The sequence below is a fragment of the Sphaeramia orbicularis genome, chromosome 12, assembly GCF_902148855.1.
Source record: "Sphaeramia orbicularis chromosome 12, fSphaOr1.1, whole genome shotgun sequence".
Lineage (NCBI taxonomy): Eukaryota > Metazoa > Chordata > Actinopteri > Kurtiformes > Apogonidae > Sphaeramia > Sphaeramia orbicularis.
The window spans coordinates 26,708,577-26,734,876 of NC_043968.1; the positions used below are offsets into that span (position 1 = coordinate 26,708,577).

The 26,300-nt window shown below is 42.1% G+C and overlaps 1 protein-coding gene across 1 annotated transcript in view; it reads left to right on the forward strand.

Annotated features, from left to right (window-relative positions):
- The window catches only part of sox5 (SRY-box transcription factor 5), a 208,446-nt gene extending 188,184 nt beyond the window's left edge, over nucleotides 1-20,262 (forward strand). The window contains 7 exon segments of the mRNA XM_030149442.1: nucleotides 3,028-3,192; nucleotides 8,253-8,457; nucleotides 11,725-11,897; nucleotides 14,722-14,824; nucleotides 14,983-15,156; nucleotides 16,335-16,551; nucleotides 17,039-20,262. Coding sequence (XP_030005302.1) covers nucleotides 3,028-3,192; nucleotides 8,253-8,457; nucleotides 11,725-11,897; nucleotides 14,722-14,824; nucleotides 14,983-15,156; nucleotides 16,335-16,551; nucleotides 17,039-17,336 — 1,335 coding nt within the window. The 3' untranslated portion in view covers nucleotides 17,337-20,262.
- The last annotated feature ends 6,038 nt before the right edge of the window (nucleotides 20,263-26,300 follow it).

Below are 26,300 nucleotides of genomic sequence, written 5' to 3' on the forward strand. Positions count from 1 at the left end.
TAAAGAGGCCTTTGAACCACTGGTCCGAATACGGCAGGACACACACATGCACACGTACACATACACACACCGCCTGTGGTCCACTCGCTAGGGGGTTTGGCTGGTGGGGAGGTGGGCAAGAGAAGGAGGAAGGTGGGAGGAGGGGGTGAAGGGTGTTCACGGTCGGCTGCATGCACAGTGCAGCTAATTGAAGAGAAATGAGCGAGCGGAGGCTGATCTGATCTCAGGGAGCTGGTCCTCAGCACAGCATCCATGTAACCCCCCCAGAGCATGACCGATCACCTGCTGACTACTGAAGCAGCAGCCACACCACACCCTGTCTACTGTATGTCCACAATTATCACTGTTCCCCTCAGAGTCTAGAACAGCAAGGCAAGACACATTTATTTGTATTGCACTGTGCATGCACAAGTGCTTTGCAAAGGCATAGAAACACATGAAATAACATAGAACAATAGCAGAATAAAACATTAAAGGGCTCATATTTAGCTAAACCCACTTTAATTAGTCTTTGGTTCATTTATTTTTGTATTTGGACCCTAATAGTTCAAAAAAGTTTGAATTTGAACCTTCCAGGTGCTGCAAAGCTATGTTTATATTCATTGTGGCAAAAATCGAGTGGATTTCTACAACCCGGTTTAATTCCTGCTTAATTTGTTACGTCTATAACTAGTTACGTCACGACATTTGCACATATAAGGTCAAGACTTCTGACGAACATTTCTCGGAGTACGACATAATTGTTTGTCAGCAGCAGTGGTTGTAGTCCATACTGAAAATATGTCCAAACTTCGAGCCGATTACCTAAAATGTTCAGTTGTTGGTTGAACAGAGCAGCACCTGGAGGGGGCGGGGCATGAAGTGGCTCATGTGCATTTAATGGGCCAGCGCTCAAAACAACCTTTCTGGTGTCATTACCCAGAAATAGGGTTAAAGATGAACCTGTGGCCTTTAATTAATGAAGAATTCAGATCAAAGCACAGCATTTACAGTTTATGTAGACCACAGGGAAATGTTTTAAAATGCACAATTCCATTTAAAAAAGTAAAATATCACTCCTTTAAACAAAGGGAAAGTGCAGAATAGATGCTCCACTCCGGCGGAAACCACCGCCCCTGGGGTTACCTGCCTCATCATGAGCACAATTCGCTACTTGCGCTCCCAGGGATTCAAAGAATCCCAGAAGCTCAACCGGTTGTTAACAGCTTCTCTGTGAACAGCGGGTTAACCCTGCTGTTCCTCTGAAAAACCTTGAAGCCCAATCCGGTCGTTCCCCCTGCACAAATTATGAAACCGTGGCAGCGGCCCGCACTGCCTGCTAGCACCTTTAAACCTGGTATACCACACACTTTGAAACAGCAGATGCTGACACTATGGCTCAGATTAATTTTCCTCATCGCCATCAATTAAATAATCACCTCAGTCTCCAACTTTAACTGTTTCATATAAAGCATCAACTTTCTAAAAGTGTTTGTCAAGTATGAAGTTTTTGGCTTGGAGTACAGCTCACCTTTACGGGACTGCCTGGTGTCATGCTGTATTTTAAAGTGAATAGGAAAGTTGGGTATTCAATAAAGTAACAGAAAAATAACTGAATAACAGGAAACATTGCTGCTGCAGTGTTGGAAAAGGCATCGCTGTGTGAGTGACAGTCAGGAGGAGATTATTTCAAATTCTGAGCTTCTTCCAAGAAGTACTCCTTTGTGCATGTGTGTACCGCCAGTTTGAAAGTCTCTTTTTTTCTTGTTTATATAAAGAGATAAATGTCTTTATTTAAGATAGCAGAGGAGAGCAGGAGCTAATGTGGCTGTGAAGAGAGACAGAGAGAGGTACAAACAGACAGAGCCAGAGAGAGAGAAACAGCAGTGACAGCATCTCTTCCTTGTCCATTTGCATAAACCAGCCTTTGTTTGACGCCGGTGGCCGGCAGCCAAGCGCCAACAGAAGGACGGAAGTTAAACTCAAAAAAAGGATGGTCGTCTTCCAGAAAAATCTTCCACCAGAAATAAATAATAACAATTATAACTATTCAAAAACAACACATCAGTTACTTTTTTGCAAAACAACCGTTCTCTTGCTCTTCAGAGGAGGGAATAACAATTCTGAGAAAACAAAACAGCGTCTTGGAGATTTGTATTAGCCGACATAAAAGTAATTGAGCTTTGCAGAATGATTTTGAGGAGAAGACAGAGACAGAAAGAAGTGTTTATGAATATTGAAGCTCCTTCCAAGTTGTGAATATTATGCTGTGTCTGTTGCTGTGGAAATACTGGCCAGAGACTGTTTTGTGTGATACAATGGTATTGCATAAATATTCCCAAGTATGTTCACACCATAGCAGCACACGCCATAATGCTTTTGTTTAATTGGAAATTAATTAAATACATAAATAAGAATAGGGAAAACCTGTTTTTTTGTTTCCCACAGCAGTTATTGAATCAATTTATCTTCATTTAAGGCTTATTTTATAGCTTTTGTGTGTGTTTTACGCCTTTATTGTTAGTACACAAAAAAATGTCGCAGGAGCACAAGACACTTCTGGCATGTCCCATCTGGCATGTAGCTTCACAAATTTTCCTCTCTCTGTCTTTTTTTCCCCTCTTCATCATCACTTTTTTCACCTTGAGCCAAAGCCGGGCTCTCCATCGTGACCTCGATAGCCAGAATGTTTTCCCTTTCTCCCACGATGCACCTGGAGGGGACATGGCCATCTCTGGGCCTGTCAGAGAGGCTGTTAGCGCTTCTCCCATGGGGTGAGGGGGGGTTGACAGTGGAGATGTCCCTCTATCTCTTTCTGTCACACAAACAGCGGCTGGGCCACTAATGGCCTCTTCTTCCAGAGCTTTTTAGTCAGCGTCTTCCTTTTTGTTTGTGCGCTCTCTAGTATTCATTTATTCATGTTGCCCCTTTCTTCTCCTTTTTTTCCACCTCCCTCTCTTTTCCCCCTCTTCTTCTTTTCTTACTTCACTCCGTACCATCCCTGCCTCCCCCCTGCCTCTCCTCTTTCCTGTCTTTCTGACCTTGCAGCAGTTGTATGCAGCTCAGCTGGCGGCCATGCAGGTTTCCCCGGGGGCCAAGCAGCATGGAGGCAGCCTGCCACCCCAAGCTAACCTGGGCGCACACTCCCCACCCACCAACACACACCCACAGAGCGACAAGGGCCGCAGCTCCCCGCCACCAAACAAGACCAAGGTAAAAGGAAACAAGAGAAGACCACTCTGCAATCGATGTGGCTATAAGACCAGGAAGGCCAACAGATGTGACCGTTAAAGACATGGAAAATGTAGGAGGAAGTTTCAGACAGCTAAATTTACCTGTGAAATATCATAATCTGCAAATGACAGAGGGATTTTCTGTTGGAGAAAAACTTTAAATACTCTACCTCATTTACCAGATGTTTTTTGGGTTCACAATTATATTTTTAGTACTTTTTGGCCTTTCTTGTTTTACAGCACAGATTAAAGAGTTGAAGTCTGGTGTTCAAGATTATGTGTCACTGCAGTGCATGAGATAAAAATGTGTTTGATGGTTCTATTGCATCCCAGATCTTTTTTTTGTTTTGTTTTTTTTTTCCATTTTTTGCAATCAAACAAGTGTCCTGAGCAGCAGTCACCCCCTCATACTAATGCATGCCTAGGTACAAACTTCCACCTCTGCAAATCAAACGCTCCAACTTTATCACAAAACTCCAGCTGCTATCTGGTCACTGAGGATTTGAGGATGTATTGGTGTTTGTGGTGTTTTCTCGGCTGGCTGCCCAATAGTGGCAAAGGGAAGCTTTGTGTCCATCCAAGTGGAATTCTATGAATATCTGGTTGGCCATAGGGACCTTGACCACCTCCCCCCAACAAAACACACACACACACACACACAACTCGCCGTCCCCCTGCCATCCTCTGTCCAACCAAGGACCCCCGCAACCCCCGACATGGTCAGTCAAATCCAACAGTGTTTGCCGGTCTGTATTCAGATTCATCTCAATTCCTTTTGAGCTCTTTTTGAAGTTTCACTCTGTTGTAACACATTGTCTGTGTGTTTCTGCCCATATACTCATGCACAGACAGAAAGACCAGGACTAGCTCATGGGCCAGATTAAAGCTTTTGGCTGACCCCTGCTTCCTCGTCCAAAACCCCCTCCCTCCCTCCACCTCCATCAAAAACACACACAAAAACACACCCACCCACCCCACAGACTCATGTTACATTACCATATATATGGAGTTGGGCTGACAGGCAAGTGCTGCAGCCTGTGGTGGAGGAGAAGCAGGGAGCAGTAATGGCCTCCCCAGTCAGCCACTCCTGCTGGACACACATGGCCCCCGACAGGCCCCGTGGAGCCAAAATGGCAGACTGACCGCAGCGCTGTTTTGGAGTTAGTCCCCTGTGCAGTGGCACTGTTTGTGAGCATGGACAGACAAACATTAGATAAATGCTCTGCTGCGTTCTATAGATATTTGTTGTTTTCGTCCCTTCTTCAATTTTCCTTTCTTTGGTTTGTCTTTCAATCCCTCAGCCTCTGTCCTCAGTCTGACCATTGAAGTGCTCTCACTCTCTTTGCTTTCTCTTACTTTCTATCTCTCTCGCTCACCCTCCCTCTCCTCTGAGGGTGAGTGACATGTATATTTCAGAGGTAGGCTCCCCCTGTGGGCTCTATCTCAGGTCTCTAGTCATTTAGAGACCCGCTGCCTGCCTCTGCTCACAGCTGTTTGGACTCAGGCACACACCGCTTAAGTGCTTTACCCTCGGGTGAGACATGGACACACACACGTGCGAAAAAGCACGCACACATACACACAGGTGTAGGACGAGACACCATGCCAACTAGAGACCATGCAGCCACCTCACAGACACACAAATCACTGCAGCACACATGCAGCATTGTTATACGCAAGAGTGGATCTTCAGACGTAGGCAGGCATGCATACAGACTGATACAATATTGCGATTCAAATCATGCACCATATGCAACCTGGTGCTGACATGCACTGCAGGCACGCACTGGTGGGTACGGCCCAATTGACTATTCTTCACTTTAGAAACACATATTGTACATTTTACCATTTACTGGATAACTCTTGTTACTTTAAAGAAGATTTTAAATTTATACCCAAATTGGTGTATACGTACCCACTACTAGCAGAGTGTAAAAGTATATAAAGTAGTAATTGTTTTAAGGCTTGTTTTAATAATTCCAATAATAGTTGTTAGCATGTTAATGATGTTAAAAGTAATAAATAAACAGTATAATACATTTCAAGGAGAGCTTTTGAATATAAAGTTATTCTATAAAATTTTGCTGATTGGTTCTTTACTTTTTATTGGACAAAGTTTTAAAAAGCAGTACCTTTTGTAGAATAGTGTTTTTCTACAGGAATATTTCTCTTTTTATTTAAGGAAAGAGGCTATATTCCATAAATTCATATTTTAGAGGCAGAAAACCTGACCAAACCTGAATTGAATTTATGTGTTTTATGCATTAAAAAGATGTTCATACAGTACATTTTAATTAAAATGTCTTAAGAGTTTGATTTTCAGAGGGCAGAGAGAACATAATACTTTGTACAGTAAGTGCTGAAAAAAAAATGATTAGATGTCTGGTTCAACTGAAAATCAAGGCTACCAATGTAAAGAGTAGAAATGTGTTTTTACCGTACATTCTTCAGGAAGGGTTTGCCATCATTCATGCTTCCCCAGAATTGTATTAGAAATAATTAATATCCAGTGAGTTATTGCTAAAGGGAAATAATGTATGTGTCTGTGTGTTCAGTAGTAACACTAGATGTGGAGAAATTAATGGAGTTCCATGTTCATTCTTGACATGGACATCTAGGATTAACCGATGGCCCACACACTTCTGTTGAGTGAACCTCCAGCTCCTGCAGTACCACACAGGGCCCTGATCTGATGTTGCTTTTACATGTCAGCATCCACAGAAGTGAAATGCAGCCCACACACACACACGCTTCTCCTCCTGCTTCCTCTCTCCGTCCCTCTGGCTCTCGCTGTCACTCTGCATGTTTTCGCTCTCAGAGCTGGAGACTGTTTCATCAGCCAAGAGAGACACAAAAGCAATTGTATTAATTCAAGATTCCAAGCCTTTCAGAGGCTTTAGAGGCCTCACACACGCACGCACACACACGCACGCACACACACACTGTCATGAGATTTAGAGCTTGTTGAACAATGTGTCGCAATGACACACAGACACACACACACACACACACACACATAAACAAGTCGGTCCAAGCCTCTCAGCTCCACTGTCTAAACTAATTCCTCCACACTGGCATAATGCAGGTTGGCCACCTTCCCACCATAGGATTTGGCTTGGCGCAGAGAGGAAACTCCCCCATCCAGTGTACAAGAGGCAGAGGCATTATCTATTTGTAATAAATATTCAAACGCTTTCTCAGCCAAAGCCCACCATAATATGGGTCAGGATTGAGAAGATCCTGCTCAGTTTTTCTCTTCTCTTTTCTCTCCTCTTCTTCTCCGGCCCATTGTCTCACTGAAGGCATCTTTGGGGGTCTCCTTCTATTTAGAAAGACCCCCCCTAATGAAGGACAATCCGGTTAGGCCTCATCACACACGCACGCAGTAAGACATGCACACAAACTGGTGATCACACACACACACATATACACATGTAGGGGCTTAATTGGAAGGGCTTAATTGAGTTGTGAGGGGCTCATAAGGCTTAGAACGACTCAAGGAGTGGGAATCAGGGAAAGTCGGCCTTAATGAGTGGATATAACAGACACACACACACACAGTACTTGCTCTCTTTTTGGATACCAGTGCATACTGTATTTTACTCCGTCTAAGCAGCAATTAGACTAATGACCAGAAAATAAAGGAAATGATGTCTCAATTCCATTGGAGTCTGGCCTGTGGTTTCAATTTATGGTCACAAATATGATGCCGAAACGTCGTAGGAACAATTAAAAGATGACTATAGTAATGCAATAATAAGGGTATAGATGCAAACAAAAACAACACACCTCTCTTACACTTATGTTGGTCCGACACTTCACATACACTCTTGTGGTGGGACTTCACTGGTGGGCCCATTAAGCCGTCTCTTGCCCCATGTTGTGTCTGCCTTTTAATTGCAGAGTTTTAATTACATGGAGTGGCTGGTGTGCATCTGGCCCCTCTGCTTTCTAATTCCTTCCTTCCTGTCATGTGACTCTCAGAGGCTCTCCCTGATTGGATTAGGTCAACGGCAGGGGTGATGTTGCCATGACAATTAACATGATAACAGCCCCTGGCTTTGTGTGGGGGTCCGCAGGCCAATTCATTTAGGGGGAGGGCCCTAGAGCCAAACACTCATAAACGTTTGATGTTAATGTACACTGCTATTGACTGGGATCATTGAATGAACGTATCGATACGAGTATATTCCACACATTAGCCGTTAGCTTTATAATATGAAGTGCTTGCTCTAACAAACAAATACTGATGGCATCAACAACAAAAAAACAGCTGTTTAGAAGATGTATTGATTGGTTGCTGAGACTATGTGAGTGCTTTTCTTTGAGGCAGAATGTGTCGTTCTTCTGTTCTCTCCAAACACTCCCATGTTCACAACCACAAAGGTCCCTTGATTCTAATGGAGCAAATGCACATTGAAGTGGCAGACAGTCCTCTGTTCTGTTCACTGTTTGATACATTGAGACGTCACAGTGTCTTTAGTTTCTCACAGTTGTATAGAGTCTCAAAGAGGTGTTCTTCCTTTGAGTCCGTTACAGTGCTAGAAACAGAGGCGTCCGCAGCAGATTTCAGAATCATTTCAAGGTGTTTCTCCACATCAGGAGTTTGATTGTTGCTGTCGCTGCTGGTTTTATTAGCATGTTGAGAAGCATTTGACTGCATGTTTACCGGAGCCTATATGTGGAGTGTGCACCTGCATGTGCATGAAGGTTGGCAAAATTTGCTTGTGCGAAATACATAATTTTGCATGTGAATGTCAGTGGTTTGCACCAAAATCTGTCAGTTTCTTTTTGTTTTGTGCCGTTCATTTTTTTCGCTTGGATGCGGGCAGTGGCATGCACCGTGTCATATGTCCCGTCAGGCTTGCCCTACATTGCTGTGCATGGGCTCCCATTGAATAGTCCGTGTTACGTTTACAACTAAATCTTCGATTGCGAATGATCTGAATGAGGGAGGGCGAGGGGTCCTCCCCTGCCTCCCGCTTCCAAATTCCTACGGTGGTCACAGCAGGCGAAACTGTGCTGTTTTGGTTTTTGCAGGACAGTGAGGGTGCACAGCCACTGAACCTGTCGGCCAAGCCTAAGGCATCCGAGAGCAAGTCACCCAACTCCCCCCCAACTTCCCCACAGGTCCCTGCTGCTGCTGCCGCTGCTGCTGCTGCCAAGCTGGGCCCCGCCGGCTCCATGAAGCACAGCATTGGCCCCTCTAGCATTGGAGGACCACAGGCCAGAGTCAGCTCAATAGGTAGGTGATCTTCAAGGTGATTACATGTCACAAAGAAGCAACACATCATAGAAATATGGACTGCTCAGGTTCACTGCAGTTGTGTTAATATAATCCAAACTACCTTATGTTTGTCCAGATCCTTTCATCTACTTAGAGAATAAATTACCCTCAAGATAGACTCTTAAGTTGCTCAAAACAACAATGTACTTTTTTGTGGAACACAGTAATAGCTCTGCTGGTTGTGACGATGTCAAAAATAGCATTTTCCTCGTAGAGTTGTCATTGTTGGTAATGCCAGTACCATAATCATACCCGGCCATATGCACACGTACATGAAATATGGCATAAATGAATCACTATTTTGTACTCTTAATCCATTTTTCACGCAACACTGATAGTTCAAATATTACACATATGTAACAAGCTATAATTAGTGTGTTTGTGTTTTTCTTCCGTGTCGCTATTTGCCTTGGGGCTGCTTCATTGTTATGTGTTTATTAGTGACTGAAAGAGACAGAGAGACATAGGAGCAAGGGTAAGGAGGGAAAGAGAGGGAGAGAGATAGGGATTAACACATTTTTATTTTTTTTTTTCCTGAGCGATGAAGCGGGGGAATAATAAAGAGAGGAGCACATGACAGACAGGAGGTATCACCAATGAGATTAGACAAGCCTCTTACATGAGCCAGGACAGCGCAAACACCCAGCATTAATGACACAATGACAGCATACACAAACACACAGAAAGGCTCACACACACTCAACACAATCCCACATCCTCCTATGCAATAGGCAGTTAGTCATTTTTTTTCCCCCCTGTCTTCTTGGCTAATCTCACTGTTTTTCAACAAATCGGCGGATTTAATATCAGATTAGTGGATTTGCAGTCCCAGATGTTTTTTGTTCAGAAAAATGGATTACAGTGTTTAAAGTTTGTGTGTGATCCCTGCTGAGTATTTGTGTGAAGAGACCAGTGTGTTTTGTGTCGCACATCCCAGTTATGTTGTAGCTCAGGGTCCCATCTGTTGCCACTGACTTTACTCTGTTACCGGAACATTTTTTATTACAGTTCATAGTGTTATTAGGATTCCTGTTGCAAGTTCAGAGGGGAGAGAGGGGGCAGACGAGTCGGGCAAGACTCTAGATGTGGTCGTTTTGATGTGTGTGTGTCTGTGTGGGTGGAAAGTACAGAGTATGAATGTGTGTAAATACAGACGGGGGTAAAAACAGTAGTGGATGAAGTGCAAATTAAAGAGGCAGCAAGAGATTGAATCCAACAGAGTGCACACAATTCAGTTGTAAACCTCTCGCATGTATTTTTCAACTCATGCGAATAAATATATTCTCTATTTCCTTATTAGTGTGAGTCAGGTTCTAATTTAGGGAAGGTTTCAAGTAAAACATTTTGGTGTATTCACTGATTATTCATTGTATTGTCACCAACAGACATTTCCTAAAAAACACACAATTCAACAGGAAGATAATACATTTATTTTAGCATGGACTCAAGAAAAAAATCTATTTCTAGACTCAGTAAATATGAGTTTACAAGCAAATTGTGACTTAAAGAAGTATCGCCTGAATTTGTATCAAACATAAAACTGACGATACATTTTGGTTGTAATTAAAAGGAAAAATAGAATATGATCTGGCTGAGAATCTGTAGATTAAAATATGATTAATCCAAGTTCATTTAGTCTCATCTTGTGCTGTATCTGCGTAAATGACGAGTGTCAGTGTGTTTGTCTCCTCCAACTTCTCCACAGTGCACCTCCTCGTCTTTTTTGACACCTACCTACCCAGAGGCACCTTTAACTTTCTCCCACTTCATCTGTCCATCCATCCATCTACCCATTCCAAACTAAACTGAAGGGCTGTCAGTGCCTGTAACTTCTACCACGATCACACATTTGTCTTTGTCCCTGTCAGAAAATACTGCAGTTCCCCCTGACCTTCCTGCCTGAGAGTTTTTATGGTCAAAAATGTATCGCGCCTGTCTATAGAGATTTGGTGCTCAGACTGAGACACAAGTTGTGTGTACAGAGAAAGAGAGAGGGAGGACCCCCCCCCCCATCTGGGTCATATTCACTTGTCTGGATGCTTGGCATCGCTGTCAGTTTAAGAAAGACACACACACATTCATCTGTGCAAGAATATCTATCTGTCCCCCTCCCTCTCTTTTGACTCCAGATTAAAATTGACTGCCACCCGATTCCATCGCCCTCTCTCCTCTGTCCTCTCTCACCCCCCACCGCCCACCCCTGTTTTGTCCTAACTCACATCCAGATTTTCCGGTTATGACTTCTGAAAGAGTTCACGGCTCTGTCATTACCAATCTGAAGCTGGTAATCTGGCCTGAGATGGCATTAGCGGTGCGGATTAGCGCAGATAAAGGCCCCATAAGCCAGCCGCGGCTCTTTGTTGAGAGCGAACCCAACTGATAGAGAGAGGCGATAGCAGCTCACACAATCATACGCATACACAGAGTAGATGCCTCAAATGCCTCATCTGCAACTAAGCTGCAGAAATAATAGAAATAATAGGCAGCGAGGAGGAGTAGGGAGATGTGATCTTTGCTTGACAGCAGGGCAGATGTTCACGGCTGGGGAAATTAGCAGGACTTTTTAGCTGTAATAAGAGTCATCTGGCCACCACTTCTTTGAAGTAAAACACTTAATGTGCACATAAATAGACAAAGACATCTATGTATGTGTGTATGCATTTATTTTCACATCAGACTGAAGCACAGAGAACAGGAGATGTCAAGCAGTGGAAGTTTTGGCTCAGTTTATCGGTCCTTTTTTCTTTCTTTGTCTGTTAGACTGAGGGTAGGTGGGAGGTGGTGGGCAGTTTGTAACAAGGCTAGCTAGAGGCACACTGACTCATGTGCCCAGCTTAACAGCCAAGTGATCAGTATGTACATGTGGTGTGTGTGTGTGTGTGTGTGCATGTGTGTGTGTGTGTGTTACTCTGAGGGACACACTTACAGGGAAAAGAGCAGTAGACACACACACACACACACACACACACATGCAGAGATGCCCCTTGTCAAGTTTATGTTAATGTCTTTACCTCATGGTTCACAGGAAGATTTATTCTGGATGAAATCTCCTGATGAGTACACACATACACACACACATACACATACACACAGACACACACACCTCTACAAACAGGACTGTAAATGTAAAATGTCATTACAAATTTCTGCTAATTCCCCTTTTCTTGTCTAATATAAAATATATTTCTAATGGTCTTTTCTCTGCCTCTGCATGTGTCTGTACAGACCTGTTGTCCTCACTGACCTCGGGCGCCTACCTGAACGACCATGAAGCCGTGACGAAGGCCTTCGCAGAGGCCCGGCAGATGAAGGAGCAGCTGAAAAGAGAGCAACAAGTGCTGGATGCCAAGGTGGCCGCCGTCAGCAACCTCAGCCTCAACAACGGACGCTCAGACAAGGTACAAATATCCTACAGGATCAGCCTCAGACATAGGACGTTGGCTACGGCTCCTATAGATTCAAGTCATGATGTAATTGTAGTTTTTTGTCTTTAATTTAGAGCATGTATCTATAGTTTTGTTCTTGATTAAAATACAAATTATGAAATTATTTTTTTTATGTTGATCAGTGGTATCACACACTAAAGGGGACCTAAAAAAGCCTCTTAGAGCTAATGCATTTTTCTCAATGTAAAAAAAAAAAAAAAAAAAAATCATAAATCTACTCAAAATGCAAGAAAATTCTCAGAAACTCTCCAAAGTCATCCTGAGCTGTACCGTCTCATTGTCAGTGTGTAATAATTTGTCTTGCCATATGCCATGCCTACTGCACTATGTAGGAGGTAAATCAGTGTACAATGTGCACGCTGAAATGTGTTGAAGCTAAACAGGGCCAGATAAGGTAAAACCAGAGGCGTCTCAGAGGTAATGAGTGTGTCTGTAAGGCGCACTGCAGGGCGGTGTGTGTGTGTGTGTGTGTGTGTGTGTGTGGCGGAGCGGAGCGTCGAGGAGACAGTAATGTGAAGTGACGGCGCCGGCTCCTCGGCAGCGTGGCTAAATTGTAGTTATTTGTTAAACACATTGGGAGTCAGCTGGTGCACACACAAACACACACATACACGAACAACAGTGCGCTCGGAGCATCTGCACCGCTGACATTCAACAGCTCTATCTGTCTCCTTTGCTTTTTTTTTTTTTTTAACCTCTCTCATCCAGTATGTTTCACACAGCCAAAAGCACTCTGATCTATCGGTAATTTGATGTAAAATCAATTCTATTGCAAACATTTACACCGACAATTTCCAACTCATTAGTTTTTCATTAGAAGATACTGTTTCAGAGCTTCTAATGGCCAATAAGGAGTCAGGTAATTTGACGGAATTTACTGAAGAGTGAGAGGATGTTAGAGAATTATTCTATTTTTCTTTTTTTTTTTATTTCACAGACATATTTTTGAGGTTGTTGGGAGACAAAAATGCATCAATTTCATACAAAATTCTTCCAAATCCACAGTACAATATTATATGAAAGTGAAAGAGAGATCTTTCTTAATGAGTGTAATAAACATTAGTAATTATTGACATATTTTTTTAGTTAAAAAAATACATTTCATCCAGGAACATAGCTTGTAATAGACATGACAGTTGTGTTGTGTCTTTTTTGCGTGGACAAATTGGGCTCTTTCTCAGCCTCCGAGATCATTTAGCTCAAATAAAACCTCGCGCTCGTGCTGACTTCTGTTTCCTCGGCCCTTTGGCTTTGTGCTGCAAGTGTGAAGTCGGCGAGCTTTCCGTGTTCAGATACAACAGTGTCATCTGTGACACACTCAGAGGATTAGTTTTGTCGCTACTTTGTGTCTTGGCTCCAGTGTCAGCCATTCAATCCACTTTCCTCATGTACTGCACTGGGGCTTAATGTCAGACTAGGCTGTCATCCACTCTGTCTCCCGGTTCATCTCTCCCTCTGCTTCTCTCACACACTCTGCAAAAAAAAAAAATCCTTTTCTAAAACCATATGAAATCTTCAAATCTGAAAGGATGAGGGTGATTAGAAAAAAAAAAGTTAACACATTGTGCTGTTTCACTAAAATATTTAATTTACATACAAAAATAAATAAATAATTCCAAACTGCTGGCATTTTTTTAATTTATCAAAACACAATAAATACATTTAATGTACTTTAAAAAACCTTCAGAACACAAAAAGAATATTTTCCGTGGTATGCTCAGGCTTTTATTTTCCCTCTCTCCTGCCCGTCTGTCTATTTAGCTGTATTTATTCCAATGTGGGAGAAAAATTATCTCTAACAATTAAACTCTGTTGGACTAAAAACAGAGAAAATGCATTTCATTATCATTCTGCCCTCCCTCCATCCAACCAGCCAGCTCGCCAGGGTCACATGTAAATGGAGAGGGACACTTTTTGGAAGGTTGTTTTAGAAGACGACAGTGTTTTGGGTACCGATCCTAATCGTATAATTAAACTGTAAAATGCTGGCGCTGGAGCACGGCCGCGCGTCTGTGTGTGAGTGTGTGTGTGTTCGTCGACAGTCAGGTTCTAGCGCAGAGTGTGCCGGCTGCTTGCATTAAGCATGTAAATGCTCAGTAAATCAGCCTTTTATTGGTTGTAATAAATACCCAGGGGGCCGTGCGGCGTGGCCTCGCTCTCGTCCGCTCTGCACTCTCTCGCTCTCTCTCTCTAATGCATCGACCCTCGGGGGCCTCTGCAAGAGAGAGGCAAGCCGCTGCACTCCACTCGCGCAGGTGGCTGCCAGGAGTTACCACACACACACACACACACACACACACACACACACAGTGCACAGTATACACATACACACCAAACAGTAAACATTCAAATAGGCCTAAATGTAATCAACGTTCTTGCACATGCAAACATACACACAGATGTGTATTCAAGCACAACACTCAACAATTTGATGTTGTTGTTAGCATTTCCACAGACGAACATTGAAATGAACCAAAAAAACAGTAACATTCAAATCGCTGCCTATTTTCTCTATCAAGAAAGACTTATTATTAACTGATTTATTGCAGATCGCAGGGGGAAAAAAAAACACACATTTCTAAATTTCCCAACAAGCAGGTTATACTTTTTCAAAAGAGATTGACAGAGTTGAAAAAAAAAATCTATTTTGAGCCAGTAAGAGTGATAGATTTGGATGTAAAAGCAAACTGGAGAGTAGCTCAGCATCACTAAAAGGGTTTCATTCATTGAGATATTCACACTCCGTTACTCACTGTGAAATGTTTGTGTTGTTTAGGACAAGGCTGCCTTGGAGAGTCTGAGTCAACAGCTGAAGCAGCAGGCAGAGGAGAAGTTCAACCACGCCATGCTGGACTTCACCATGAGCGGAGACTCTGACGGTGAGCGCACACACACACACACACACACACACACACGCACACACACACACACACACACACACAGTTATTCAGTCTTCAGCTTATTCAGATTTCTTGCAGAAGCTGGATATTCATAGAATCTCCTTAATGATATATTGCCTTTCTGTCTTCCTCTTCAGGCTCCCCCAGTGTATCAGACTCCAGAATATTTAGGGAGTCTCGGGGTCGTAGCACCAGCGAGCCGCACATCAAGCGGCCGATGAATGCCTTCATGGTTTGGGCCAAGGACGAAAGGAGAAAGATTCTCCAGGCCTTCCCCGACATGCACAACTCCAACATCAGCAAAATCCTCGGTAAAACAAACACACTCACACAGACACAAATGCACACAGTCTGCTTTGAGTGACAGGAGCGTTCCCTCTGGCCTCACAGCGCAAACTACCAGTGCATGTGTACGAAGCAACCCGAGCGAAGGAAATGCATATATTGCACAAATACACACCCACAGTGATTTCCTTACAAGCGGTGGCATCGTGTAAGCGTGGCTGTTAATGAACGGCTGGGGAGAGCAGTGCTCCGACAAATGATGATATAATTCATTATGCATTAAACAAGCAGCGCGAGGCCGCCTGACATTTCCCCCGGACCGCCGGGATCGGCCCTGACATTTTAAAGAGCTCCTAAGCGTTTTATAACACAGGGAAATCTGGTTTTAATAAGCCTCCTCTCTCTCTCTCTCTCTCTCTCTCTCTCTCTCTCTCTCTCTTCTCTCTCTCTCTCTCTCCTCTCTCTCTCTCTCTCTCCTCTCTCTCTCTCCTCTCTCTCTCTCTCTCTGTCTCTCGATTGCTAACAGATCGCAGAACAGAGAGAAAGACAGAGAGAGAACAGCCATGTGCTCACAGCTTTTACCCATTAAACATACAGTAGTCAAGTGCAAATTTAGACCAGATATGAAACACACAGGGGAAGACATGCTCATGATTACACACACACACACACCACACACACACACACACACACACACACACACACACGGACCTGATAGTACAAATCTACGAGCAGAAACTGAACTGAGAGATGACAGCAGGTTAAGTGAAGTCCTCATTAGTGTAGATAAGTACGGTCCTTGTGGCTGCTCTCCTCATTAACCTCCTGTATTTCCTCTGTCTGGGTGAACCCTGGTCAACTTCTGACATGATCTGTGCGTGTACATGCCAGTGTAACTACAGACATGCCACTGCATCACGTGAGGGTGTACACAGAAGATATGGCGTCACTCACACCATGCTAAATGTATTTTCCCCTCACGAGCTCTAATTGATGTCCACGCCGGCGTACACACTAACTTAAAATAACTTCAAACTGATTTGTATCATTTCTATGCTCACTGCTCTGCTCTGTTATTTTTCATTCTGTGCTTTCATTACATTAACTGCCAGTTTTATCCATGTTTTCTACCCTTGTCTAAAGCCATGAGAAAAACAACTGAAACTGATCCTTATCAATAACAGCGTTTCTCTTCTTTATTCAGGCTCACGCTGGAAAGCCATGACCAACTTGGAAAAGCAGCCGTACTATGAGGAGCAGGCCCGCCTCAGCAAGCAGCATCTGGAAAAATATCCCGACTACAAGTACAAGCCACGGCCAAAACGCACCTGCCTGGTGGACGGCAAGAAGCTGCGCATCGGCGAGTACAAGGCTATCATGAGGTCCCGTCGACAGGAAATGAGACAATACTTCAGTGTGGGGTAAGAGGAACAGTGTATGTTTTTGTAGAAAAGTGTGTTGAAGTGTTGTTTTAGCAGATGGTCTTTAATAATTAGCATTTGCAGTTTAAAATTTTCAGACACTTTTACAATGAGCATGTGTGTTATTCTGAATCTTCAGGTGTTTTTAAAGTCAACTTTTTATTTCCTTTTTCCATTTTTGTTGGATTTACTTTTTACTTTCTATTTGTTAAGGGAGAAAAAACAGTTTCAGGTACATGGTCTTTCTCATACACCTTCTAGTTACATTTTTCATTATGATTACGATGCACCTGATATGCAGTGTCCGTTTTGCCGGTTGTTTTTGTGTTTTTTAGGGGACAACCATAATAAAACACCTCTGCTCATCATCTCAAGGCAAATTTTTTCCAAGCCGAGTTGTATTTGATTCTGCCACAGAGGCTCCAGTGCTGCCTTTTACGCTCTGAACAACTCATTAAACATCTCTGTGTGTGTTTGTGTGTTGCAGGCAGCAGGGTCAGCTGCCACTGTCCTCGGCAGGCGTTGTTTACCCAGGCGCCCTCTCCATGGCAGGAATGCCCTCGCCTCAGATGCCCTCAGAGCACTCCAGCATGTCCAGCAGCCCCGAGCCAAACGCCAACCACCACCAGACCCCCAACATGCCCGGCTTGAAGGGGGAGGAGCCACGAATCAAGGAGGAGGAGCTACGGCTGGACGACAGCAACGGGGACGTGTACGACGACTTCGATTACGAGGACGAAGAGGCTGATTACGCAAGTGATAATGAGAACCATATCACCCAATAGGACGGCAAATGCAGCCGCATAACTAAGCCAATCACAGCTGGTTAATTCCACAGACTCCCAAACCCACCGATCAGGAAGAAAACTCTCTTTTGCCAATCACCTTGAGTCCCCATCTCACAAAACCCCAGCCCCCTGCCCTCTCTCGTGACTAACACAGACTCTTACCAGAGCAAACCCCTCCCACTGGAGTCCTGATACCAGCATCTGATCAATCAACTGAAGCACAGGACCTGTCACTCACACTGACTGTTACACAAACTGGAGTCTGAGAGGAAAAGACGACCAAGCCGACTCTAAAGCTTGCTGAGGAATATTCAAGTACTACTGCAAGAGATTGATCCTGAGGCGAGTGTAATACCGCGAGTGAGGAGAAACACGAACATACTCAAAAAGCATCCTTTTAGACCCGTTTGTACTGAAGGAGACATTTTAGATGAAAGACAGAACAGTGGACCTGTCAAAGGCTAACAGATGACACTTTAAGATGGCGGACCTGTTTATTATCAAGAGACACTTTTAAAAAAAACAGCTTTTTTTTTTCTTGGTTCTATAATATTCTCACTCAGGTACACGGTGCCAATAAGTGGCTTGTGAATGTGATTTGTTGTTTTGTGCTACAAGTTTGAATAATAATAGAAAAAAGAGACATTTCTTTTTTCCCCTTTTGTTGTAAAGCACCTGAAAGACATCAGACATGTTTATTTTTAACAAAGATAGCTTTTCTTTGACCTCGCAGTGTGCTGTCAGCAGTCCCCACCCCCCACCCCCCTTTTTCTGTGTTTTTGTGACTGCCCGCTCCCCCAATTAGAATCCAATGGGACAGTCCTACCAGGACTGAGCACAGCGTGGACTGTCCCACTTTTTAGAGATTTTTGGGGGGAGGGAGGTGAGTCTCTCTGGCGTCGCGGAGCCCGAAAACGAAAGCACCGTGTTGTGAGACAATCCACCAGTTTTCTTCTCGCTCCGTCCTTCTGTATTAATCTCGTCCGAGGCAAAACATCAGTACGATTTATCTTGAAACATCCCGCAGTGCGAGTGTGTGTCTGTGTGTGTGTGCTTTTTTAGTGGACTTTTGCAGGTCGATGAAGGTTGTGTTTATGTACAGAAACAAACAGGCAAGACACACATCCACACACTCTCACAAAAAACACAACTGTTGTTATGTCCCACAGTGTTTTTCCCTCCAATTAACGTCGTCCTGCTGTCCCCCAGTGGGCGGAGCTGAGGTGAAGTCAGCCAGTCAGTGTTTCTGTTTGTATTTGAATACTGTATTTTATTATTTCTCTTCAAACTGCCTCTAGTCTAATAATATTATTAACAATAATTATAAGGATGGTCAGCGTTTCCTAAGTTTAGTAAGTTATGTACAGTATAATTTATTTTTCTCCTCTTCATTGGTTTTCATGACCATATGAAGCTATGACAGTCAATGAAACATTATTCTATTTAGCTGGTAGGTATTTAGATCTAAACAAAAGTTGTCATTTTACCTTGCTTTGTTTTGCATTTTTGTTCCCTTCTTTTTTGATGCGTCCGTTTTGTATTAATCCTCCGGACGGCGGGCGGGCGGAGTTAGGACAGTGAGCTGGACTGACAGACTCGACGCAGCCTCCTCCGAGCTGAAGACATAACCTTTTCATGTCCGAACCCATTTCTAAAAAGCACTCAGACTCTGTGCAGTCAGAGAAAAGAAGAACATGATTTTTTATTGTTATTATAATTTTATTTGTAATGGTTATTATTATAATGTATAATGTGAAGTTTTTCCTCTTTTGCTTTTTTTTATGGAACTCAGTTTTACCATCTTCGGAAACTGTTTTCTGTGAACAAAGAGTCCCATCCCTGTTTACTAGTTTGGCCGTCTCACCGGAACACAGTGGAACATTGTTGGCTCAGATTCACTTATACATCCATGCACACACACAACACTAACATACACACACCTTAAAAATGAAGAGATTATCATGACAACCAAACAAATCCTATGCTGTCCTTTTGTTTCTTTAAATGTATTAAAACTAGAACTATTCTAGTTATAAAATCCTGTATATAGTTTTTTGTTTTTGTGATAGTAGTATTTTTTTTAATCGTAGGAAAACAGTGTTTACTGTGATCTACCAACAGTGTTCCACTGTCCGTGTGTGAGACGGCCAGTCCTATCTACAGTCTCTTATTAAAGTCACTTCTTATCAGGAGCCCTTTGCTTTGTTTTAGCTCCACATGATGCTACAGGAGCCATGACTACTCTTCAGGTGTGCTGTCACATAGTAATCCCCCCCTCACATTCACAATCATTCTTGCGATAGGTGTTTGCTTCATGCCACATATTGAGCCTCTGGGTTTTAGTTTTGCTGTATAGTCATCCCTGTTATCACGCTAGGATTCAGCCCAATGCTGGAAAGTGGGATCAATCTACTTTGGGGGGGTATCAGGAGGGTGGGGGGGTGGGGCATTAAGACGTCAATCATCCCTGCTGGCAAGGTCTATCCCCATATCAAGACAATGAAAATGATGATGAAGATATTATTTAAGACAATCAAGTCATGAGTGGAGCTCAAAACAAAGTAAGAATTATTACAACTAAAAAATATCTTACCATCTCAACTTGAAAAAAAAAAATCAAGAAAGATAATTATGTAAATATAACATAGAGTTATAGATTTATATTTTGTTCATAACACAATGTAATATAAGTTGTATATTTCTTTTTTCTCTCCCTCTGTCTCTTTTATTGATGTTATCCATGCCACAGAAAAGCAAGAGTCGCAGTACTCTCACAAAAAAATGAAGAAAAATATCAAAGAAATAAAGAAAAACAGGAAAAAATAAGCCGTGGGCTGCCACCACCATCTGTTCTAAGTTCACTTTTTTTTCAGTATTACTGCCAGACAAGGCTCTAATAAAGACAGCAATGTGTTCGGTAAAACTTGTGCTGGTCCTGGTCACTTCTTTCCACCACACACATTCACACAGCGCCTTCAAAGTTCTCACACTTTCACATAAACATACTAATATACTGTGCGGTTAAAAATAAAAAATAAAAATGGAAAACTTTCGCTGAGGCAGACAAATAGTAGTAAACACAGTGATCTACGCGTTTTATGATTAATTAATCTCTTTAAGGTAAGTGATTAGATACACAAACTGAGCTGCATCACATTATTCCATTTAAAGTGCTGCTGCATGAATTGTACCTGTTTCTTAATTGCTGAAAAAGTTGTTACTATTTCACTAGACTCGGTGACAGTGGGAGCCATCGCGGCTGTGGCACTACCCGTGTTTCGCCAAACAATTCAATCATCTCCATAACAACATGTTAATTATATTAAGTCCACCTTCTTGCCCCTCCAATCAGAGGGCCAGCTGGGAGGCGTGGAGCTGAATCATGGCCCGTTAGCAACCTGATAACCTAATTAAGCACAACAAGGGACATGGAAGGAAAGAAGGGGGGTGATGCAATGTGTGTGTCAGTGTGTGTACATGTGTGAACTACGGCCACAAAAAAGAAAAAAAAAAAGGAAGATTGTGTAGTCTCCCAGAGCACATGATGCCAGACGTCTGTGCTGCTGTCACCAGTTTAAAAGCAAATCTTTAATTGATGCTCAGTTGGGGATGTTGAAGATGTTCATGCCTCCACTTTCAAGGGTTAAAAACACAAAACCCCACTCAGAGCGCCCATTAAAATGTTGTCCCCATCTGTGTCCATATGTTCTGCAATCAACCCCCACCTCTCGGCCTGACGCGCTGTGCATAAAAACAGTTAAATGCACTCCGAAGGAGATAATTTTACGTGGTTTACTAATTACCATAGCTTCACAAAAAAGCCCTTTTGATGCAATAAAAAGGCACGGCGAGGGCACATCCACAACTCCTGCAGTAAGTGAAGGACTTAGTTGTTCTCTGGGCATTGTGAATTTTTCAGTGGCAGCCTGAAGGTAAAAACCTGAGAAAAGGTTTATGTGTGAATAGTTGAGGAGCAGAAAGGGGATTCAGATTTTCTTTTTCCTTTATTGTCAGCATTACATAGAATGCTGGAGGAAGCAAACGGTGGCTACACTCAGATTAAATCACACATACACACACACACACACACACACACCCTAAGGTGCACTGTAGGAGCTTGCTCAGCTTAAACCACAATCATCCACTGACTATTTCCATTACAATAGTTAAGACAAAAGAATGAAAACTATCACAGTGGGCTCTTGTTTACATGTGAATGCCTGTTCATATTCTGCAGAGCATACCCACTCCATGACTTAATCTACTAACTTTTTCTGCTTGTGCAAATCCCAGATAGTTCATTAAACTCAAATCTAAGAGTTGGTACATTTCCTGTCTGGTTGTTTCACCTCTGAACGCATGCGTCTGCTCGACTGTGTGACTTTGAGCGGGGCCCCTCTGCAGCGGCTCGGTGAAATATGCAGTTCTCGACCGTGGGTGTTTGGAAATTGAGTGAAAACGATGTCACATTAATGATTTAAAGTCGGTAATAGGATGTGCTGTGACGCTGAGCCGCCAGCTAAGCTGAGTTTAAGGCTCCAGCGTTAATGTATTCATGAGGAGGAGGGATTATGCAGAGACAAGAGCAGCTAGAGAGCTGAGTGCAGCACAGCAGCCAGGACCAACAGGCCTGTTAGATATTATATATAACTGCATTTATACTGCGTGAGTGCACAGTTTACAATGCAGGAGGTAGGGCTACACTCATACAGTATATTAAAGAGCTTTGTAAATCAAAACGCAGTATGTGGTTAAGAGATCCTGATTTATGTTTACCTGTTATGAACATTATTTGCCATTAGGGCTGCAACTTATGTATAATTATATTTATCTATTAATCTGAAGGAGGTATCAGTAATCTCTTCAGCTTTAAAATGACAGAAAATTGTGAAAAAAAAAAAAGCTCTCCATAGAGAACAGCTGTTCTCTAAAGTAACAATGAAATACAAATGTTTTCGATTAATGAAAATTACAATCCTGACAAATCTGCAAAAATGTGTCAGTTTTGCTTGAAAATGATGATTAATCGATAATAATAGCTTCTGCAATTGAATATTATTGTTGATAAAATAGTCGATACATCAGTTCTTGCAGCTCCATTTAACCTTTTTTACTGATCAAGAGAATGATTACATTTTTTCTTATGTTTTGTGTGAGAATCTGAAATGAAAAATGCTGGTAGGTTAATATTAAACACAATGATTTTAGTCACTTCTGCTAAAATGCAAGGCAAACACAGTTTAATATGTCAAAGTCTAATGTAAGACAGCATATAAAAATAATGTTTATTTTGTATTTTCTGGTGGTAAACATAATAATAAAAAAACAAACAATTGCATATTTATTCTGAGCCCAAACACCACATAATATTAAAATATGTGTTTATCTGGTAGTGCTGTTCCTTATTCTTTCATCTTTGATTCTGGCAGCTCTGCTAATCCCCTGTCTAACATACTGATATACACACAAACTGCAGCATCATTAAAACAGGGAAGACGATCATAAAAGTCTCATAAAAATGATTTTGGTATGGTACTTAAGCTGCAAAATTTTTCAAATATTTCATCAGTTAGTCCTCATTTTCTACCTGAGTCTTAAAAGTAAGAGAGACGAGGCTGTGAATCTGACCATTAATATTAAGTGTCTGATGCATTAAGAGTCCATAAAATAATCCCATATCAGAAAGTGCTTGCACTTAAACCATAAAAATAAAGTAACACGATGCTGAAATGCAAAATGAAATATATATATATATGCAAGCATATGGTATATTAAATATATTATTTTTATGATTTTGGCAGATGGCCACCCAGTTACTTTATTTTTCATAATTTAAATGGAAACAGTTTACACATTAGGATTAATGTGTGACAGTTCGCATGTAGCGCGCATCACGTGACCGCACTGCTCAAACCTTGTGTCTTTAGATACAAACATGCCAAATTATGTTCAATCACTTGTATCTGGCATATGCTGTTTCTGAGAGAGGTTAACACAAGACGATCCTCAAGATGAGTGAAAGCCATCAGGAAAAAAAGGCTGTATCACAGCGGCCAGTGACCAAGCTGATATTAGCCATATTAATGGGTGTGACTTTCTCAATGCAGCCTCATCCACGTCCCTCAGTCAGGTTTCAATGTGAAAAGTAATCAGCATGACATGAGACAAACAATCACAAAGCGCCGTCAGTGTTTGAGCGACGGCCTAATGTGACAGATGTGAGAGCGGCGGTATGTGAGGGACAGGCGTGGCATGCAGCGGAACAGGGGGGCCCGCGGGCTGATCCCTGATCAAGACTGAAAAACTGGCTCAACGCCCCTGACACGTCGCCCCACTCTCACATGAAACGCTCACCGGCTGCAGCATCAGAAGCGGCGGCTGGCCTACTTTCACCCCTCTTTGCCCGTCTGCAGACGTTACTTATCTATGGCATACCTGTGCCAGTATAGTTTGCTCTCTGTCTCTTTTTCACCGATAAGGCCACATTCTTCACTCACTCATAAGGTTTTCTGTGTTGGTCACAGGTTCAGTCGATTTTGGTGATTCATTTCACCTTTGACCTCAGTGATCTGTGTTCACTGAGAATAAAACAGGAGTGTCCTTGGGACTGAAACACTACATAAGTCTACAGAATACCACTTCTGTGCTTTTCTGATTTGACTCAATAGTCCAAGAGTTCAAAGCTGAATGAATGACGCCAAATATTAGAGTTTCAAAGTGCTTTTAACTTCGATAAAGACTGAAATTTATATACTCTGACTTAATAAATAAGAGGAGCAGATCTGATGGGAATGATTGTCAGATGTTAACGTGTAGGTGGGCTGATCACACAAGAGCCACATAACTTTTCACAGCAAACTTGAAAACATGATGTTGTTTGCAGAGCAGCAGTATTAAAGCGAGATAAAGAAGCCCGTGGGCGCTTTAACGTCATTCCATGAAATACATTTTTTTGAGACAAGAAAAAAAACCCTGTAAAACTGTTATTTTCTCTCCCCATCAACACCCTAATGCACACATGCAAATATTATGCTAATGGTATGTTAATTGGTGGAGTAGCTGCAAAGCAGCCCTGCTGTTCAAATGACTGGTGAGAAAATAGGTGGGGTCAGTCGCAAGCTGTAAAAGCAGCTCCAACACAAATAAACAAAACCCTCGGGGATTAACAGAACAAGGGCCAGTGATAAACGGATGAGAAGAGAGACAGGGAATACAACAGGCTGTAAGCGAGGGGACAAGGGAATCAGCTCAGGGATATGGAAATACAGACAGGCAGAGGGACAAGGGTAAAGGAATAAGTGAAGGAAGAGGGGTAAGAAGGGTTTACGGAGGAGACACGGGGATTAAATGAGGACACGGTGAGGGAATAAGAAACAGGACAGAGGTAAGTCAAATAAGTGAAGGCTAAAAGAGGACATAAAAGGAAGAGACGACTCAATGAAAATGATTAAAGAAATCTGGAGCCATGGAAGCAGTATGTATGAAGGTGTGTAAGCGCGTGTGAAAGAGGAATGAGGCAGAGAATGACTTAGATCTGCAGATGTCAGAGGAAAAAAAGGTTACAGAAAACTAAAGTATCTACAAACAAGTTCTGACAATAAAGCGTACACAGAGCAGAGTGTAAACTGATGCAACGTAGACGAGGACATGCTGGAAAAATAAACCCAGTAGAAATAGGTTGACATCAGTTTTACTCTTTTATGACAAGAACTAATGCCCCTTAACAGACATGCATGAACATGAAATCTTAATCAGCAACAGGAAATATAATGAATAGGAAGAGGTTTGAGTGGTGGAGAGAGCGGCAGCAGTGGCTGAGTGACAGTATCAAGAGCAGGGAAGGTTAGAAAGAAGAGCACCTGCACAAATATTACTGGATATGACTGGCCTCTGCACTGTGAATCAGCCCGTCAGTTTGAAACACAATAAAAACAACAGCAAATACACAGAAATCTTGGCAACATAAGGAATATTATTAACTGAGTTAAAGCTAACAAAATTACCACCAATAAGGGAAACAAATCCAACAAACCTAGACCAGCTACGAATTCCATTATGATAATGGATGGTCATAAACTGAGTTCATTAGTATGCCATAAACCAAGAGGAAAAACCTCCAACCAAGAGGACTGTGCACAACACAAATTCAGAGAAGAATATATTCACCATTGCATATTACCAACAGTTTGCAAGCACTCGCCACACACAAGAAATTAGTTCAACCCCTGTGAAAAACTTCCTAGAATAAAACTCAGGACACTGTTATCAACAAATGAATGAATGGGACAAATGATGCAGATGTGCAGACACAAGAAGGCCATAAATGCTGGAATTACACTGGTCTATAGGTAAAAATGCCTCCAGAATACTTCAAGTCACTCATAAAGAAAGATGAAGTCAAAATACTGGTTGGTTGTAATTTCCAAAATCCAGTCAAAATGTGAAATTATGAGAATTAATGAGAGAACAGGTTTTACTCAGAAGGAATATTTGTCTCAGAGCTGTTAGATCTGCTTCAAAACACTGTCTGCACATTACAATGCATTCACTTTACAGGTTTTATCTGGTGGAAGATTCATAAATCTACTGTATTATTATTATTATTATTATTATTATTATTATTATTATTATTATTATTATTATTATTTCATTATTTTTATTATCCTATATTTAAAAAAGACAAAATGACTCACTGAGATAATAAATCTCTTTTGCAAGGCTGTTGTGGTCAAAACAGCAGCAGAAGATACAGAAAATAGAAATTTCATACTTCTACATTAAAACATAAAACACAGAATAAGTCAGTGCTAAAACCATATATAAAACACCACCAATAATTTAAAAGGTACTAAAATTATACAAGAATGTTCTTTAAAAGCATTTCAACACAGAGCACAGTTCAATTACATGTCTACATCCAGATTTATCCTTTTCACATTCATTTAAAAGGAGGTTTTGAAA